At 53.9% G+C, this 19,784-nt stretch overlaps 1 protein-coding gene across 2 annotated transcripts in view; it reads right to left on the bottom strand.

Annotated features, from left to right (window-relative positions):
• LOC117871399 (cGMP-dependent 3',5'-cyclic phosphodiesterase-like) overlaps positions 1-19,784 on the bottom strand; it is a 371,452-nt gene that overhangs the window by 87,204 nt on the left and 264,464 nt on the right. For both annotated transcript variants that reach the window (XM_034759335.1, XM_034759336.1), the window contains one exon: positions 3,632-3,720. In XM_034759335.1, coding sequence (XP_034615226.1) covers positions 3,632-3,720 — 89 coding nt within the window. The remainder of the gene's footprint in view (positions 1-3,631; positions 3,721-19,784) is intronic.

Raw genomic sequence — 19,784 nt, 5'->3', positions numbered from 1 at the left:
CCTCCTTCTCTCTCGGCTTATTGCCTAACAGAGCCTCTCCTTCCCCAGAGCAGTAAAGAGCAAACGTAGTTAGCAGTGGGGTCAGGGAGCCGAGAAGCAAGGGGGGGGAGGGAAAGAACTCACATCGCCAAAGTTGGGTTTATACAAGTATTGTAATGAATGGGCTAGTGTAGCTATGTCACCACTGCCCTCTGCTGGATAGAATGGGAACTGCCCAGATGTGTGTCATAGATCTTCTACTGCAGACAGCGGATGGAGATTCTCCTTTAGTGCACAAGGAAGGAAGTTGTGCTTTTGGGGCAGTAGGATGTACGTTTTAGTGCCAGCGAAAGGTGCAGGGTTGTCAGCCCTGGGGTCTGAAGGCCTCACAGAGCAGAGGAGTGGCAGGCTTCCCCGACATGCTGCCCGACTAGTTCTGGATGCACAGGAGAAAAGCGGGCTGTCTGTTCAGAGATCTGTTCTGAGGGCAGCAGGGCTAACTGCTTCTCTCCCCAGCCTGCTTTTCCACTGCAGGATTCCCTGGGCTTTTCAGTTCCCTCTCCCCCCAGTGAGGTCACAATCCTCTGTTTTGACATCACAATTCGTTGCCACGGAGACAAGGATGTCACTAAAGCAGAGGATTAAGATTCCTAAGCAACAATAATCCTGTTGTCATGCTATTGTCCTTACACATAAATAAATAAAAAATGAAGGACACCACCTCCTTTCCGTCCTGTGCAGAACGAGACTCCTATGCATCCATCTGTCCATGGTGGTTTTAGGATGCCCATCACTGGTGCACTCAGGCACTAGAATGTTTTTCCAAAATGTCTGCGATGCAGAGATCTTTAGCAGGGCTAATGAATGAATGGAAAAACCACTTCTGCCCTACAGAGGGTGGTCTTTCCCTTGCAGATGAGTCAGCTGCCACACTGCACCCCAGAGGCGGTTGCATTTCAGTGATGGGTGCAGTGATATTTGTATACATAAGGCCAACTCTTCCCCCCTTACTGGGTTCTATTCCCAGCTCTGTCACTGACTCCCCGTGTGACCTTTGGGCAAGTCACTTCCCCTCTCCATGCCTCAATTTCCCCATCTTTTAAAATGCGGAGAACAGGGCCACTGGCCGACTTCACAGAGTTTGAGTGCTGTTCAGATACCCCGGTGCTGGGAGCCACAGAATCACCGAGGGCTGCCAGCAGTTGAAAACATTTAAAAGGACCCACAGAACAGGAATCCTGCGTGAGGCAGTGGATTAGCAAACAGCTGTTAATCGGGCCCATGAGATGGTTAGGACTGGAATAGCAGCGGGTGGAACTGAAGATCAGGACTGAGATGCACCAGCAGAGCCGTGCGGGAAGTTTGTACAGTACCCCCTCACTGTCCCTCTAGAGCTGCCTCAACCTTCACTGCCATTAGCTGTAAATTCCCTTACAGATGGAAAAATCAATCAAACAAACAATTCCTGGCACGGGCAAAGGGGAAAGCAAAGTGTTGTGTTTGTAAATCTGCCCCCCCCCCCCTTCCCCGCCGCTGCTCCATTTGACCGGCTGGCAGGTGATTTCATGCTGCAGACGTTCCGCAGCGGGCTAAGAGAGAGGAATTCAAATGACTGAACGAAGCTTTGTACCAACTCCATTGATCTCTGGCTAATGGTCTACTCAGCAAGCCGGCTGCTTCCTAACGAACTCCAGCCCAGGCTGCAGTAGTTCTGCAGCTGATGAGAGTCAAGAAGAAATGACACTGATTTATTCTAATACCCCCAGAGAACCGAATAACTAGAGGAAGTGAGAATATATTGTAACAAACCCAGGGCCACCAGGGATTCCATGGTTATTGCTACACTTCGCATCATTTCTTACTGGAGCTGCAAAGCGGCAGCAAGGCTAGAATCCAGATCCTCCTACTCAGAAAGAAACCCAGCCCTCAGCCATAGGAGAACCTTCAGTAGCTGGTAACAGTATCGGGCCTATGACACACTGCTGAGCAGTGCCGATTCCACCCAGTAGAGGGTGATCAGTGCACACGGAGCAAGCACATTTTTAAAAAGTGCATTTTCAAAAGAGCTTTAGAAATCCCTGTCACACTCCCGTATCTCTACTCTGGCGCCACCGCGGCAACTGACTTCCCAAGGGGACATAAAGACAGAGACAAATCCCTGTCCCATTAGATTCACAGATACAGCCAGGACCACGACGGCCAGTTGTCTGGTCTCTTGCATAGCACAGAGCAGAGAACCTCCCCAGTAAACTCTGGATCAAGCCCATAACTTCTGTTTGAGGTAGAGCATCACTTTCAGAAAGGTGTCCAGGCTTGACTTAAAGATGTCAAGTGACGACAAATCCATCATGTCCCTAGATAAGTTGCTCCATCGGTTAATTCCCCTCCCCGCTAGAAACCACTGAAAAGCACACAGCTGTGCATAACAATGCTGCCTTCCCAGGGTCAGAACTTTCCCAGTCCTGAGCTCATTTTCTTCACACTAGAGGTTTTTCTTCCTGCTGCAGTGAGGGCTACAAAAGCCGCCAAGTTCGGAGTTCCGACCTTCAATTGTTGTTAAAATTACACGAGCCTTTTACTTTAACCAGAAAATCCCAACACTACAAACTCATTTTTTTAAAGTCCTCCTAAAATAATCCGACTGGACTATATTATCTAGAGGTGAGATAGCTCAGTGGTTTGAGCATTGGCCTGCCAAACTCATGGTTGTGAGTTCAATCCTTGAGGGGGCCATTTCGGGATCTGGGGCAAAAAATCTGTCTGGGGATTGGTCCTGCTTTGAGCAGAGGGTTGGACTAGATGACCTCCTGAGGTCCCTTCCAGCCCTGATATTCTATGATATTGGCCTAATAAGAATTGCTGAAGTTTTTAAGAGTGTCCAAATTCTGGTGCCTCAAAAGAAACGCAGAACGTTCAACTGAAAAAGACAGAAACAAGTGCTTTGATCCTCCCTTTGCCCCCAACAAAAAGCAGCTGAAATGATTTGGCTCAAACATGTCCCCTCAGTTCACCTTCAGGGCTTGGACCGAGCCTGGGACGTTTTAGCCTTCAGGAAAATGCTGAGTCGTTTTAATAAAGGGGTTGGAATGGAGACCACATCTCAAGCTTAACTCTAGTGATCACTGGCGTTAGCCTTTTACATTAAGGCTTCGAAACGGGCCGCTGATGGTGGCAGCGGAGCCGGCTGGAGGGCGACCATCCCATTTCACGGCCATAAGGGAGGTTTTGGGGGGGTTCCCCCCCATTCCACGTTGAAACAAAACCAAAACCTTTGGAACGTGTTTGCAAAACCAAACTCTGGAGCTGGGTGCTTAGGGCATGAGGCTCTCCGCCCTCCCCCACATTCTCATGAATCTTTCATGGACATCGATATCGCATCACCAAATGGTTCGCTTTGCTGACACAGCATATTTTGACCTGCTCTAACTGGGGGAGGGGTTACTGTGACTATCACTGGGTGGGGAGGCAGCCAGCCTGGCATACAGGAGACCCACATTCAGGTCCCCCAAAATGGGTGAAAAGGTTTCGACCTGGTCTCATTGGTAGCTAATTCCTGAGGGGCGCAATGCAGCTGACCCCGAGAAAGGGGATTATTTTGCAAGGCTGTCGGACATAGACAGGGCTGCTGCGCATAACCACAGCTGGGGCTTACCTGATCTTTCCCTCGGGAGGCAGCTCGTGGGGAGGGTCGTCGCAGGTCAGCCTGGCTTCTCCGTCCAGCAGGTAGATGTACACATGCTCCTAGGGGGAAGAAAGCACTGCGGTCAGTCACCAGGGCACACGTCTCAGGGCTCGAACAGGCGACTAGGGAATGGTGCCATCAGCCCTGCGTACACATGGGCATCGCCTGTCTTCTCTCTGAGCGAGAATATCCCCTTGTGACGTTATTGACGTGAACTGGGACCGTATACATCATTGTTGCAACCAAAGTCCTGTAGTGGCACCAAATCTGGTATAAAGGAGGTCAAAGAAGGTCTCTAAGACAAGGTTATGGTTGGCTGGTTATGATTATGCTATCTGTATGCATATATCATTTTTGTATTTAAAGTTATAAGTATTGGCTCTATACTGTCTGTATTTCAAAATTATGCTGTGCTTCTGGGTGACATCCCAGACAAGCTGAGATTAGCTCTGCCTAGCCTGCTTGATGGCCCATTAAGGACCATCAGCTATACAATTGACCCATGGAGAGAAGGCAGATATGCCTTGTAACTCAGCAAAGTATGCAGGGACTGGCCCACGTGACTCCAGATTCCATTTTGCTGTAATTTTCCACAGTAAGAACAAAGAGATGTTCTTACACCTGGAAAAGATTATAAAAGGCTGATACCTCATCTCCATCTTGTCTTCAATCCTGCTTCTTACCTCTGGAAGGACTTTGCTACAAGCTGAAACTTTGAACAAAGGACTGAATGACCCATCCCAGCGGGGAATGTATTCCAGAGACTTAATTTGAACCTGCAGTTTATTCTATCACTACTACAAGCCTGAACCAAGAACTTTGCCATTACTGTATGTAATTGATTCCATTTAACCAATTCTAGCTCTCATCTCTATCTTTTTTCTTTTATCAATAAAACTTTAGATTTTAGCTTCTAAAGGATTGGCAACAGCATGATTTGTGGGTAAGATCTGATTTGTATATTGACCTGGGTCTGGGGCTTGGTTCTTTGGGATCGAGAGAACCTTTTTTTCTTTTATTGGGATATTGGTTTTCATAATCATTTGTCCCCAACGAGTGGCACTGGTGGTCATACTGGGAAACTGGAGTGTGTAAGGGAATTGCTTGTGTGACTTGTGGTTAGCCAGTGTGGTGAGACCAAAGTCCTCTTTGTCTGGCTGGTTTGGTTTGCCTTAGAGGTGGAAAAACCCCAGCCTTGGGCTGTGACTGCCCTGTTTGAGCAATTTGTCCTGAATTGGCACTCTCAGTTGGGTCCCGCCAGAACCGCATTGTCACACCCCTGACTCTGGGAAGGAAGGACAGAGCACCGGACAGGGACCCAGGAGGTCGGGGTTCAATGCCTGGCCCAGACACTGGCCCTCTATGTGGCCTTTGGACACATCAGTTCATCCTGTCCCTCCCCGCCCCATGCCTCGTCTGTACAATGGAGATCACCCCTCCCAGGGTGCGGCGAGGGCAGTTTCTACCAGCGGGGCCAGGCCCTCCCATGCTGTGATGGGGGGACAGATGCCTGTTCTGATCTCGGGGAGGAAGGAGGGCAAGGCTCCTGCCAGGGAACCCACCAGCAACTGAGCCCCCCCCCCAGCCCCAAACCGAACGAATCCTCAGCTCACCATGACTGGAGCAGTAACCTGGCACCCTAAGCTCCCCGCATTGCTGTGTGATTTCGCCTCTAATGATCTTCTCAGACATTAACGAGCTTTGCAATTAAGTCTCCCCTGCTGTGGTTGGGCCGGCTGTACATGCAGCTCGCTGGGGGTTTGTCTCACTGGGGGAACTGGCTTCCTCCCACGGCACTCGGGTGCACCCAGAGACACATCGCGGGGCGCAGGGGAGAGCTGGATTCAGCCAGGATTCAACCCATGGAAATCTGCTGTGGGGTCCTGTGCCCGGGGGGTGCCAGGTGCGTCCGGCAGCAGGGCAGGGGTGCTGTGCCCGGGGGTGCTGGGTACATCTGGCAGCAGGGCAGGGGCGCTGTGCCCGGGGGGTGCTGGGTGCGTCCGGCAGCAGGGCAGGGGCACTGTGCCCGGGGGTGCCGGGTGCGTCCGGCAGCAGGGCAGGGGCGCTGTGCCCGGGGGTGCCAGGTGCGTCCAGCAGCAGGGCAGGGGCTCTGTGCCCGGGGGTGCCGGGTGCGTCCGGCAGCAGGGCAGGGGCGCTGTGCCCGGTGGGTGCCGGGTGCGTCCGGCAGCAGGGCAGGGGCACTGTGCCCACACGGAGCATTTCACAGCATCCGGACAGGCAGGGAAGTTTTAAACCCTATGGAATTAACAGTACACCTGTCGCAATCTGCCACACCTATGGGGGGGGGGCACTCCAGAACCTCCCTCCTCTGATGGTTAGAAACCTTCTAATTTCCTGCCTCAGTTTACCCTGGCCAGTTAAGACCAATTCGTTCACAGCAAAAATAACCCCCCACGCCAGCATCCAATTTAGACTTTTAGAACAATTCCCCGTCATCTGACCTCAGGCTCGAGGGCCATGCTTCAGGCCAGTACGTCAGGACCTGCGTAGGTCTCGCTGACTGTCAGCACTTTCCTGAGCTGGGGACCTCCCAGAAGTTGAGATTCAGGGGGTGCAGGTTTGAAATACGGCTACCCATCCCTGGAGCCCAGGTCTGGATTGGGACGGCAGCCAACCCGCCCGCCTCCCGTCCTCCCAAGTAACGCAAAGCTCCAGCCGGCATTTCAAACAGCTACCAGGTTCCCTAGGCTGGATGGCTGCCTTCATTTCCACAGCTGTTAATTAGTCTGAAAGGTCTATTTCCATATTAATCCCCTTGAGAGCTACCGGCTGGGCCGATGAAGGAGACGTGGCAGTGACGCTTCGTGCCTGGAAACATCCAACCCCTTGGTCGCGAGGGCTGGATCTCAGCCAGTAGGATGGTAAACTCAGGACCTCGGAGCAGGGAGACAAAGGGGTAGTCAGGCCCCGCAGCAGAAGTAATGGCTCCAAGCACAGGCCCAACTTCTAATCCCAGCTCCGCGACCGGCTTGAAACAATCTATCGCCTTGAGCAAGTCCTTTCACCCCGTGAGGCCTCATTAAACCCCTCGGTGTCGACACTCCCTTCTCCCCAGAGGTTCTGCGGGGCTTCCCCAAATACACCCCTGGATCCTACAAACAAGCAGCCCCGATAGCTCTTTGTGTCGCTGACAGCCCAGGCCAAGGTCCCCATCCCCAGTGGGGCGCTGGTACATACGGAGCTGGACTCCGGCTGGCTCAGCTGCGTGCTGGCATTGCTAACGAGGTACAAGAGTGAGAAGAAAGTTACTGAATGCTTGCGAGTGGCCGCCGGCATTAATCTCACATATAACATCTGCATCCCATGCTGCAATTCTGCATTTGAGTGTCTGCAGTGTACGGCTCTGGGACTGGGTCAATCACCAGACAGGAGAGAGACGTTAATGAGTAGGACGTGTGGTCTCAACAGACAGCGTCACGTCCTGCCCGACAAGGAAGGCCCACCAATGCCAGACCGACTAAAGTGGGCCGTTAAAGAGGACAAAGGACCATTGTTTAGTCTCTCCCCACGCCCAGGAAGATGAGTCTTGCAAGGGAACTCCTCCCATAGGCAAACATTGCAGCTCCAAGCCGAACGGGGGAAGGATATCAAAGCCCCTAACAAGGAAAAACTGGATTTTTATGCTGCTTGGACTCTGGGGGGCCAGGATTACTAGGCATAAGCAAAAGATCCCCAGGGTTTAGCCTGGGGTAGCCCTAAAAGACATAGAGAGCTTGCTTATTATAGAAGCTACTATTACCTTTTGAAACTTAAGACTGCAGCTCACGTATGTGGTGTGTCTTTTCCTGTTTTAACCTTGTAAATAACTTTCCTTTCCTTTTCCTAGTTAATAAAGCTTTAGGATTTATGAGATAATAAATCTCATAGGATTGGCTACAAGCGCTGGCTTTGGTGTGAGATAGAAAGTGCGATTGACCTGGAGCAGGGGTGGCCGACCTGTGGCTCCGGAGCCGCATGCGGCTCTTCAGAAGTTAATACGTGGCTCCTTGTACAGGCACCGACTCCGGGGCTGGGGCTACAGGCGCCAACTTTCCAATGTGCCGGGGGTGTGTGTCACTCTCAACCCCTGGCTCTGCCATGGGCCCTGCCCCCACTCCACCCCTTCCCGCCCCCTCCCCTGAGCCTGCCGTGCCCTCACTCTTCCCCTTCCCCCAGAGCCTCCAGCACGCCACGAAACAGCTGATTGGGAGGGAGGGGGAGGCGCTGATCAGCTGCCGGTGGGTGGGAGTGGGGATGGGGGGCAGCTGACACATTACTGTGACTCTTTGGCAATGTACATTGGTAAATTTCTGGCTCCTTCTCAGGCTCAGGGGCCACCCCGACCTGGAGTAAGTGACTGGTCCATTGGGACAGGGAATAACCTGAATATCGCTGTGATCCTTGGTGTAAGGGACCATCTATCCCAAGGGAGGCTCCCCTGGGTGGCGAGACAGACCGGGGTGCCCACGGGGACTGCCTGTGACTCCACGGTAAGTGCCAGAGGAGTTTACACTTGGTAACGCGCTGGTGAAAGCTAAACACAGAACTCACAGCCCATCTGGAGGTTGTGCCTGGTTCTTAACAGCCTGCCCTGAGCTTGGTGCTCATGCGTCATTTCCAGAGGGCTTGACACTATTGATGGCCCATTTAGCTCGGTCTGCAATGGATTTACCCTCACACAGCCCTGTGTGGCCGGGCTGCTGCACAGAGGGGAAATGGAGGCGCTTTAAGTACTTTGGAAAAGCTCGCTGGGTGCCAACCTGGATTTTCAGGTACCTAAATACCAGTAAAAACCTGGCCATGAGTGACCTGCCCCAAAACCACTGGAGTCTAGGGTAGGGCTATTGGAGATCTACCCTGCCTACAAGGCCTCTGCCTTCTGCTGCTCCCTCAGCTCCCCTTCTCCACTGACCCTCCTGCAGACGTCAGGCGCTTTCCGCCGGCTGGCTGCACCAGGGCTGTGATCTGCAGGGAGGAGACCCCAGCTAACTAATGCCTGTTGACCAAGCACCTCCCCGTAATATCGACCATGCGCCTGGCAGTTTGAGGCTAACTCTGCTTAAAGCTGCAGGAGCAGCGGCTTTCTTGCTGTGACAAATACCCCCCAGTGGGTTTCAGACCTTCACCTGGCCATTCCCCCACCTGGAGAAGGAGTTTTCACGGCACGCTGGCCGGCCGGGGAAGAAGAACTGGGAACTGGGGCGGGGAGGAAATGAGGCCCGTTCTAGCAGCCAGGCCCCTGTGGCAGGGCGAGATCTCACCGCCAGACCCCTCTGAGCCGAGAACACGAATGAGTGATCGCCACAAAGCGGCACTGATGGAAACACCGAAGCGCACAGCCGCTGACAGTCATCCCCGCCAGACCCGAACCGGTGACGGCTCAGCAAACGGGAGTCGTGCTGATTTCCTGGGGAACAGCAAATCTGGCAGATCAAATCTCCACTTTCCTCCCCTCTGGGCTTCAAAGTAAAGAGGGAATCTTCATGCTGAGGCCAGAGAGTTCTCCCCAGGGACGTGATTTCCTGGCAGAGCCTTCGCTCAGGGCAATGGATCCTCCAGCCCGGGGGAAGATGACAAGCTGTATTTCAGGGAAATGAAGCACAAGCGTTTGACAGACCCAGGGCAGCGCTTATGGCTGAGAGACGCCGTCCAGGAACGTTTCATTCATGGTGCTGAAGCACACAGGCGTAGTGCGGGGGACGAGCCTCTGGCAGGTCCTTGCTTGCTAAGGGGGGGGAGGGGTGTTTGATTAAATGATTGTTAACGGCTCCTTCTTTGGAGAACACTGGTGGGACATTAGACATCAAAGAAGGCCAGCCCCCTCCCCCCCCCGTTTTACACCACTGGGCCGGAATCTGCTCTCACGCCCCTGAAGTTCACCTGCATGGGCAGAGTTCCTCCCAATTCCCACGGGCATAACGGAGCAGGGTCAGACCCTCTCCGCTGAGGCCATGGCCTCAGAGCCAGCCCAGCATATGGTGACCGTGAGTCACCCTGACTGGACAGATATAAGCGGCCTGTGTGAATGGGAAGCATGGCCCAGGGGTTAGGATGCTACCTGGGGACATAGGCTCAACTCCCCGTGTGCCTCAGTTTCCCAGCTGTCCAATCTGTTTCGGGCCCAGCCTCTCTGCTGTGCAGTGGGGGTGGAGGAATATTTCAGGTCCCCCTCCTCAGTGCAAACACCCCCTGGATGCCCGCGCCCACCTGTATGAAAGCTCCTTATTAAGGCTAAGTGAATTAAGCCGCTCGTGGGCCATGCTCAGAGTCACCCCGACTGCTAACCTCTCGATTGCGGCAAGCAGCCTGGACGGTTCCGCTCCTGGCCCAGCAGCCTGGTGCGGTGCTCGTACCCAAAGCCACTGAGTACAGCGACGGGCAGAAATCTTCCAATTCATCCAGTACAGCGCGACTGGGCGGTGCTGAATTAGGGACGGGGCTACCCACCCGCTGGAGGTGCCCTGGTGGCTCTGGCAATCCCCCTCCCGCACGCTGAAGTGACTGAGAATCCAGTCCGACCTTGCCTCATCCATAGCCCCCCCAAGGGTGCTGCATGGGCACCCTTTGGATGGGGACTTCCCGGCCCAGCCCTGTGATGGCATTAGCACCGAGACCGTGGTGTCTGGAAGCGGGCGGGGCCAGCGCAGAGACACAGAGTGCCCACCCTGATGATGCTCTACAGCTGGCACGGGACCAGCGGAGGGCCTGGGCGCCGGGCAGGGGTGCGAGACTGGAATAGGGGCTCATTCTGAGGGCGGACCCTCAGCCTGCCAGGAAATGGCCTGGGACAACCACCTGCCCCGTTCAGCTAGTGCCACGACGCCTTGGGTGGCCAGGCACGTGTCTCTCCCTGGCTCATTGCACATGTTCCATCGTCCTTCCCAGCAGCACGGGTGGGAGGATCAGCAGTCACCCGAGTCTAGGGCCTCCACAGGAAGCCAGCGACAAGGAGGAAAGGCTAATTCCGGGCAGCCGGGTGCAATGAAATCCCATTAGCTCCGGCTCATGTAAGAGATAATGCCTGGGCTCGCCGCTGAGTGATTTAATGTTACGATGCCGCGGAAACATTAGAGGCAACAATACAGTTTTGTTCTGCATCAGCCGCTGCCTATCTGATGGGCTTGATTTGTCTAACTCATTACTGCCAGGCAAGTGATGGGTTCAGCCGACGGCCCAGGGAGAGGACTCAGGTCACTCAGCAACTGCTCGCTTGCAGCCCATGAGTAATGTCAATAAGAAGCCATCGTTCATTTGGCCAGCGGGAGGGGGAAGAGCAGATTTGCCTGCGAGTGTCAGCAAACCTCCGAGAAGAGAGGCTGGGTCGGAGGGGATGGCCAGGAGCAAGGAGATATAATTGAGCGCGGGGGGGGCAGGGGAGTGGAGGGCTGATGCTGAACGTCAGCAAAGAGAAGTTTCCTCGGCCGGGGCCTTGTCTAGGCAGGTGATGTTAGCACGTGCGAGGAGCTGCGCGCAGACAAAGGTACACTCGCTGCCTTCGGTGCGGGCTAAGCCGGCCGAGGGAACGCTCCGGCCAGAAACGCCCAGAAAACCCCTGGGGTTTGGGCCGTGCCCTGCAACAGGGTCCAGGGAGGCCTCTGAAATCCCAGGTGGGCAGAACGCCGAGCCTGAGTTTAAGGCGAGATGGCACCTCCGCCTGCCCCAGCTCCTCTCCCGGCCGGATCACAGGGGGCAGCTCCTACCCCCAGAGCAATTCAGCACAACCCACGTTTGGCTCTCCCAGGCCACATCCGATGCTGCCGGGGGTGCAGAGGGGCCACGCCGCAGTGGGGGGCTGGGGCTCCTGCCGACGCCTGGGGGTACCTGCAGGGCCGCCGAGAGCGGGTTCGGGCCCCGGTGAAAAATTTCTTTCGGGCCCCCCAGCAAGGGCGGACGGGCTAAACAGGGCCAACAGGAGGTGGCGGAAGCCAGGGAAGCCAGGCCCCGGGCCCGCTTCCGGACCGCCGGGCCCAAGTAAGGTGACAAGGGGGGTGGGGAAGCTGGGCTCCGGGCCCCTTTCTGGACCGCTGGGCCCTGGTAATTTGTACTTGGCTTCCCCCCCCATCCTCGTCGGCCCTGGGTACCTGGGAAATGCGCATTTCAGCAAGGGCAGCCCAAGGCTCTCTGCTAAGGAAGAGGTGCTCTTTGCCGAGCAGTGGCTGAGCCCGGGTGGGGCCGGTCTCTCTGAATTCCCCTGATCGCGGCAGACCGAGCTGACAGCGGAGCCGGCTGTTGCCTTGTCGCGGTTTGTCCAACCGATTGATTTATTTCGGGTCAGACACGGGCTGCCTCCCAATTTCATGCTCAGTCAAGCTCATTATGGGGAGGCGATCGCCTGCCCCCGGGGGAAGAGACAGCGGCAAAGCAAGCGCCTTGAACCACCCTGCCCCAGAAGAAAGCGATGGGCCACCAGCCATGGGGCTAGGGAGCAGTAGTGGTGGTGGGGAGGATGGGATGGAGGAAGGGCAGGGGGTGGGTCTTGGGGTTACAGCACTGGGCTCTGGAGACAGGAGCTCAATTCCTGCCCCTGCCAAAGACCTGCTGGGCGACTTTTAGGGCCTACTCCCTAAAATCCACTGAAATCAACAGGAGTCTTTCCATTAACCTCAGTAGGCTTCATCATCCCCTCAGCCGCTCCGTGCCTCAGTTTCCCCACCTGTAGACTGGGGATAGCCGTAGAATTTCACTCACTTTGATCCCTTTAAGAAAGTATCCTCACCTAGGACGTAACTGTTCTGTGCCCCACGGCAACTCTGAACACCAGCTCCAGGGCTGGAACTCAGCCTCCTGCCTCTAGAGTGAAAAGAGAATCCTCACTACAGCAGTGTAGGGCCTATGACACACAGATGGGTAGGGCCTATGACACACTGATTCCATCCAGCAGGGGGCAATTGTGTTTTTACACACGCACACACACACACACACTTACTTTCGTACTACATCCGTATCTGTGCTTTAACAAGAACACCCTTGTTAGAAGAGCATTCAGTGTCCATGGCCCATAAAGTCCTTCTTTGGCCTTTCTGCTGAGGACAGGCACAAGAGGGCCAATTACTACTTATATCATGGGTCGGCAACCTTTCAGAAGTGGTGTGCAGAGTCTTCATTTATTCACTCTGATTTAAGGTTTCGCATGCCAGTCATACATTTTAAAGTTTTTAGAAGGTCTCTTTCTAGAAGTCTATAATATATAACTAAACTATTGGTGTATGTAAAGTAAATAAGGTTTTTAAATGTTTAAGAAGCTTCATTTAAAATTAAATTAAAATGCAGAGCCCCCCGGACCGGTGGCCAGGACCCGGGCAGTGTGAGTGCCACTGAAAATCAGCTCGCGTGCCGCCTTTGGCACGCGTGCCATTGGTTGCCTACCCTGGCCTACATGGATATGGGCACCCAAAACCAAACTAAGGCCACGCAGGGGCTACCAAAGATCTGGTACATCTCAGACACCGATGACCTGGCCTGGACTCCAGGTGGGATGTGAAAAACGGCAGGATTGACTCCTCAAGTGACGGAGCCCTCTCTCTCATTGGTTCCCCGTCTCGTTAGAACAGAAAGGCTGAGGTGCCCGGCTCTGTCGAGGGATGACATAGCCACAGCCAGCCATCGCCAAGAGACCCTGAAAGGCTTTGGAGAAAGGCCCAAAGGTGAAGCACAGGTGGCCTGAGAACTTCCGACTGTATTACAATTCATGGCTTGGGTTATCTTCTCAATGGGAAGGCGGAGACGCAATGGTGGTGCGTCCAAGTGTCCGTGTGTGGATCCAGAGCCAAACTTCTCAGAACTGCCGTTTTGGCTGGGCCCTGTATCTATCTTGGGTAGGTTCCTACGTACATATCTTGTACTGCAGGGAATAAAAACTGGCTAACTGATAAGTCTCAAAATGTAACTGTAATCGGGGAATCGCCATCTAATGGGTGTGTTTCCAGGGGGGTCCCGCAGGCATTGCGTCTTGGCCCTACACTATTTCACATTTTTATCAGTGACCGGGATGAAAACATAAAATCATCACTGACAAAGTCTGCAGATGACACAAAAATGGGAGAGCGATTTGGAGCACTTAGTAAACTGGGGGCAAGAAAACAATCTGCGTTTTAATGCAGCTAAATGTAAATGTTGACATCTGGGAACAAAGCACGCAGGCCATACTTACGGGATGGGGGACTCTCCTAAGGAGCAGTGACTCTGACAAAGACTGGGGGGCGGGAGGCGTGGTGGATAATCAGCTGAACACAAGCTCCCAGCGGGACGCTCTGGCCAAAAGAGCGAACGCGAACCTGGGATGCATAAATCGGGGAATCTCAAGTAGTAGAGATGATTTGACCTCTGCATTTGGCACTGGTGCGACCACTGCTGGAATCCCGTGTCCAGTTCTGGTGCCCACAATTCAAGGAGGATGTTGATAAAGTTTCCCAAGTCCCGTGGTGGATTCTCCATCGCGGACAGTTGTGAAATCAAGCCTGGCTGTTTCTCTAAAAGTTCTGCCCTAGGAATGCTTTTGGGGCAGTTCTCTGGCCTCTGGTATACAGGTGGTCAGACTGATCCCAACAGTCCCTTCTGGCCTTGGAAGCTATGACGTACACAGGGCCCTTTGCTATTGGCTTAGTATTACCTGGAGAAGGCACTCAGCCATTATGGTGAAGGATAAAGTCCTAAGGTGGAACGCTAGCTCTCCTAAGTCTCCGCTCATTACCCTCTATGCTAGACCACAATGCCCCTCTCCAGCTGAAAGACGGCCCTTCCACATGGAGGTGCCCTCTGCCGGACGCACCGTCTCCGGGAGGCAGGACCGAAGTGGTTAAAATGAAACAGGTTGAGCGCAGTGTTGGTTTGGTTTCTTCTCTCCACAAAGCATGTGCCCCTTCCCTCCCACCACGCACAAAACAGACCTGAACGTCTGGATAATTATATTACACAGTGAGATCAGAATGGTATTCTCTTCACTCCGTTTGCAAACACAAAGAATGGTTTCCCAGCGCGTCAGTTCGGTTCTTCAATAGATGTGGCTTCTTGTAAGGCCGTCGGTAATTGACTAAGTTCAAAGTTCCCTAATTGGCTTTTAATAAAAGAGGGATGGAGGGTGCGGGGGAGTGGAGAGCTGCGGAGACTGAAAGATTCAGCGATGCTACACCCCGACAGGACCGGTATGATAAGCGAGTCCGACACAGGTCACAGAACCTCACCCAATAAACTCTGCACCAAGCCTGTGACTTCTGGTGGAGTTGGAGAAGATCTTTTTACAGTGGTTCTCAAACTTTTACACTGGTGACCCCTTTCACACACCAAACCTCTAAGTGTGACCCCCCCCCTTATAAATTAAAAACACTTTTTAATATATGTAACATCATTATAAATGCTGGAGACGAAGCGGGGTTTGGGGTGGAGGCTGACAGCTCACGGCCCCTCACGTAATAACCTCGTGACCCCCTGAGGGGTCCCGACCCCCAGTCTGAGAACCCGTTTTAGAAAGATTTAACCGTCTTGATTTAACGACTTCTCACGATGGAGACGCCACTGCATCTCTAGTTGCACCAAGGGCGAATTCCCCTCACTTATAAAAACGTCACCTTATTTCCAGTCCAAATTTGTCTAGCTGCCACTTCCAGCCATTGGCTCTTGCTGCGTCTTTGTCTGCGAGAGGAAAGAGCCAGCGACTATCAGAAATCTCATCATAAAGGACTTAGATACTGTAACCAAGTCACCTCTTAGCCTTCTTCTCTTGGATAAACTCAATAGATTGCGCTTGGTTACAGGTCCTGTCTCTGCTAGCTCCCCTCTTCCAATCTGGCTTGGAAGGGCAGTTCTACCAGGAATTCATCCCTTCTCCCATCCTCTGTCTTGTCTAGTCAGACCACGAGTTCTCTGGGCAAGGGCCTGTCTCTGACTCTGTGCATGTGCAGCACCTGGCACGATAGGGCCCTGATCTCAGTCCATGCCTCCAGGTGCTATTACAATACAAATAAGAGTGACTGGAAGTTGTCACCAGCTGCTGGCTCCGTGACACAAGTTGGTGGGTCTCAGCTGAGCTACCCACTCGCCCCCAAAGGTGGGCCCATCTGTCCCAGGGATACGTGGAGGGCATCAGCCTCCCGGGCTGTCACCACAGCACCGTTCACTAGCAAGAAAGCAGTGGGCAGAGATGGCACACGGAGCATTAACCCTAATGAGGGTCAGCAGGTACTGAACTTGGGGCTGGATCCGAAGAGGTGCCCAGCCCCTGGCTGCAGCTCCAGCTGATTTCAGCTTCACACATGCTCCGTGGATGAAGTTGTCAGACTGCACGCTAGGAAGTTAACTCCTTCATTGCCTCTCGTATCACACACGAGCCCCGGCCACTCCACTGCAGATGGGAGGGAGTTTTACTAGACAGCCCCGGTGGGCAGACAGGAGTCTCCTGTACAGTTGGGAGATGGATGGGCATCACCCTCCCGGCCTCCCCCGCATCATCATCTGCAGCAGCAGCTGGTCTCCAAATTCCAATGACCGGCCACACCCACAGCCAGAGGCCAATCAATGACATGGACAACTGAAACCAGCCTGGCTCCAGGCTAGATCAGGGACTATCGCACAAATACAAGCACGTCTTTCAGAGCCCCAAAGCATGGTAGGTGCCTCCCAATGCATGACACAGGCAGGCATGGTGGGAAAAGGGGGTAAGTCGGCGGGAGGGAGGGAGGAAGGTCAGGGGCTAAGCAAGGGGGGGAGGGATAGCTCAGTGGTTTGAGCATTGGCCTGCTAAACCCAGGGTTGTGAGTTCAATCCTTGAGGGGGCCACTTGGGAATCTGGGGCAAAATCAGTACTTGGTCCTGCTAGTGAAGGCAGGGGGCTGGACTTGATGACCTTTCAAGGTCCCTTCCAGTTCTAGGAGATGGGATATTTCCATTATATATATATATATATAATATGATAACGTGGTTACTCAGTGAGGGCTAGCGCACTGTGTGGACAAGTGAAGATATACAGTAATGTCTCCTCTGGCTAATTCCCTGTGGGCACTGAGAGGCAGCGTGGATAGGGTATGGGGGCTGGGAATCCAGATCACAAAGCACTGCCTTTACAAACAGTTCTTCAGCCTCACAGCAGTGCAGGGAGGTAGAGCACTGCTAGTTTAGACGGGAAACTGAGGCAGCGAGATGGCATGGGAAGTTTTCCTTTGTTGGAAGTGCTCAGCAGCCATCTCGGAGGCTGTTTAAGGCTAGCTCCCGGATGGAAAGGGGCTCCGTCCATCTGATAGGCTGCGTGCCAGGAACAGGTCACCCGACTCTCATCTTACTTCTTTACAAGCAAAGTGGACTTGTGCCAATCTCAACCATAGGTTCTGAGGGCTTGAATCTGGGACCACCAGCACCAAAGCACAGACCTCTACCACTTGAGCTAAAGGAGTGCCTAGGTATTCCGCCAGCGGCAGTAGGTTATTATCCTCAACGTGTGCCAAGATGAGACATATGCTTTACAAGCATATTACAGCACCTGGGCTATGCAAACAAGCCATGGACCCAGTGTTAAGAGGGTCTGGAATAAATACACCCCCCCCCTTTATTTGATTAAAAAAACCACTGGCAATTATCCCCAATTTTCTATGCAGCAAGGCTCCTGAACATGAGCTGCATTTATCGCAGCGATAAAGGGAGCGCTGGTTAACAAAGGAGTAATGTGCACTCAAATACCAGGCAACTGAAAAGAACTAATTAAAAAAAGAAAAACACCCTACACAAGCCCCTTGCTAACAGTTCACTGGCATAATTGTATTGTGTGAAAACAGATTCTATTGCTTACATCGCAGCAGAGCCGTGAAAAGAATACATTCCATCACGCCAGCTTGATTCCACCGCCTTTGTGCTGCCGAATCCAGCCTTCCTGCAACCCTCAGCTCTGACAGATAAAGCAGAGCGGGCCGGAGCGGCGCTGGCTTTAGTCAGGCGAGGCATGCAGGGCCCGATCCAGTTCTTAGAGACGCTAGTTTAAACCAGGCGTCCCACTGCTGCTGTCAGCGGTCACCCCGCATTGACACTGGTGCAAACACGAGGAGGATCTTAGGGGGTGTTCTGTGACACTGGCGCAAACACGAGCAGGATCTTAGGGGGTGTTCTGTGACACTGGCGCAAACACGAGCAGGCTCTTAGGGGGTGTTCTGTGACACTGGCGCAAACACGAGCAGGCTCTTAGGGGGTGTTCTGTGACACTGGTGCAAACACAAGCAGGATTTTAAGGGGTGTTCTGTGACACTGGTGCAAACACAAGCAGGATTTTAAGGGGTGTTCTGTGATACTGATGCAAACACAAGCAGGCTCTTAGGGAGTGTTCTGTGATACTGGTGCAAACACGAGCAGGCTCTTAGGAGATGTTCTGTGACACTGGTGCAAACACGAGCAGGCTCTTAGGAGATGTTCTGTGCCTTGCTATCACTGAAATGCCTGAGCACGTACACTGTGCATGAGTAAATCAGGCAGCCCCGTGCAAAGGACACTGGGGTTCCACCACCAAAGACAGGACTTGACTCTGCTCTTGAACCAGCTCTGCGGCTCCTTACCCAGAAGGCATGGGATTGCGGCTCCCCATTCGGCGGACCAGATCCCCAGCGGGCATCAAGCAGGGTAGCTCTGCGCTGACTCTGGTGGAGCGATGCCGATCGACACCCACTGAGGATCTGGCCCAGAATGCAGAAGCACCTGGACTCCACTAGGGCATTCTAATTAGACCAACTGCCTAGGGTGGGGCTGGCCTGCTAGTCAGGGAATCGTTTCCCTCCCCACTTGCTGGGAGGTGCATTACCTGTGCTGGGCAGGTGGGTTTGCAACCTGGGCAGCTGCTGGGCCGGAAGGGAAGAGGCGTGAGACCACAATGTCACTGGCTCAAATCCAGCCCTGCCCGGTCGTCATCAAAAGACGTTTGATGGTCTGTGTCAAAAGAGCGGCGGGCTTAAATGCTTAGAGGGGGTGGCCAGTCTTGTGGCTGAAGCTGGCCTGGGGCTCAGAAGAACTGTACTCTATTCCCTGCAGTGCCACCATGAGCAAGAGACACCCCGTGCCTCAGTTTCCCCTGATGAAGAATGGGATTATAATGCTTCCCCAGCCCTGTGAAGTGCTAGGTATAAACACCTGCATATGCAGGAAAACAGCCTTGCGATGCCCCGGGGCGCTGCCACATGCAGCATTCTGGGTTAACCCCCTCCGGGCACAGATGACTTTCTTTTGCTCCATTACCTGGACCTTCAGCGTGACTCACACTACAGCTGGGCATCCCCTTGCACAGGATTCTCCAGGCTCTTCACTCTGTGGGGAGCCGCCCAGGCTGAAGAATCGCAGCGGCCCCGGTGCGCTGCGCATTAACCGCGGTCCTTGGAGAGCAGCCCCCGCCCCTACCGGGATATGCCACCCACTCCTGCTAGAGGAGAATCCGCCGCGGTTACAAGCACTAATAGACCATTGGCGGAGAGGGAGAACATGCAGCTATTATCCCCCGCGCTAATGCTATAATGCCGGGAGATTAGGAACACAATAGCCCCCGGGACCGGAGGGGATTTTGCATTGTTGCCCGCTACGCACTCGGGCGAGCGCGCGGGAGAATGCGATTAGCAAATGGCAGCCCAAGAACGACTTCAGGCTCAAAATGAGAAAGAGGACAGCAGCGGGCCCGCGCGCTTTGTACCCACCGGCTGGCAAAGAGACAGGACATTAAAAGGGATGGCCTGCTCGGCTAACACAAGAGTTGCAGCAGAAACCAGCCAGCGGGTTCCAAACTGACCTTTCCCGTCCCTGCCAAGGTCTAGGAGGCAGGCAGGTCCTCTGAGCACTGGCCACACGGCAGCAGGGGAAAGGGGTCGTTTCTCCCAGGCCAGGGGGCAGCAGAGGCCCTGTGGTCTGAGGGCGAGGACATTACTCTGGGAGTCAGGAAAGCTGGGTTCTAACCCCGTCTCTGCTGCATGGCTGTGAACAAATCATCTCCCCGGCTGCTTTTGGGCAGCCTTGTCTGTCTAAATCGTACAATCTTCAAGCTAGGGGCTGTCTCCTGCTGTGTACGTACAACACCCTGCACAATGCAGCCTGGATCATGGTGGGAGACTCTGGGCACTACCGCACTACCCCCCACAGGCCCAGGAGATCCAATACCTTCTGCCCACACCAG

This window comes from Trachemys scripta, chromosome 1, assembly GCF_013100865.1.
Source record: "Trachemys scripta elegans isolate TJP31775 chromosome 1, CAS_Tse_1.0, whole genome shotgun sequence".
Taxonomy (NCBI): domain Eukaryota; kingdom Metazoa; phylum Chordata; order Testudines; family Emydidae; genus Trachemys; species Trachemys scripta.
Note: the sequence above shows the minus strand (reverse complement) of the source record. Positions and strands in the feature narration are given on the sequence as shown.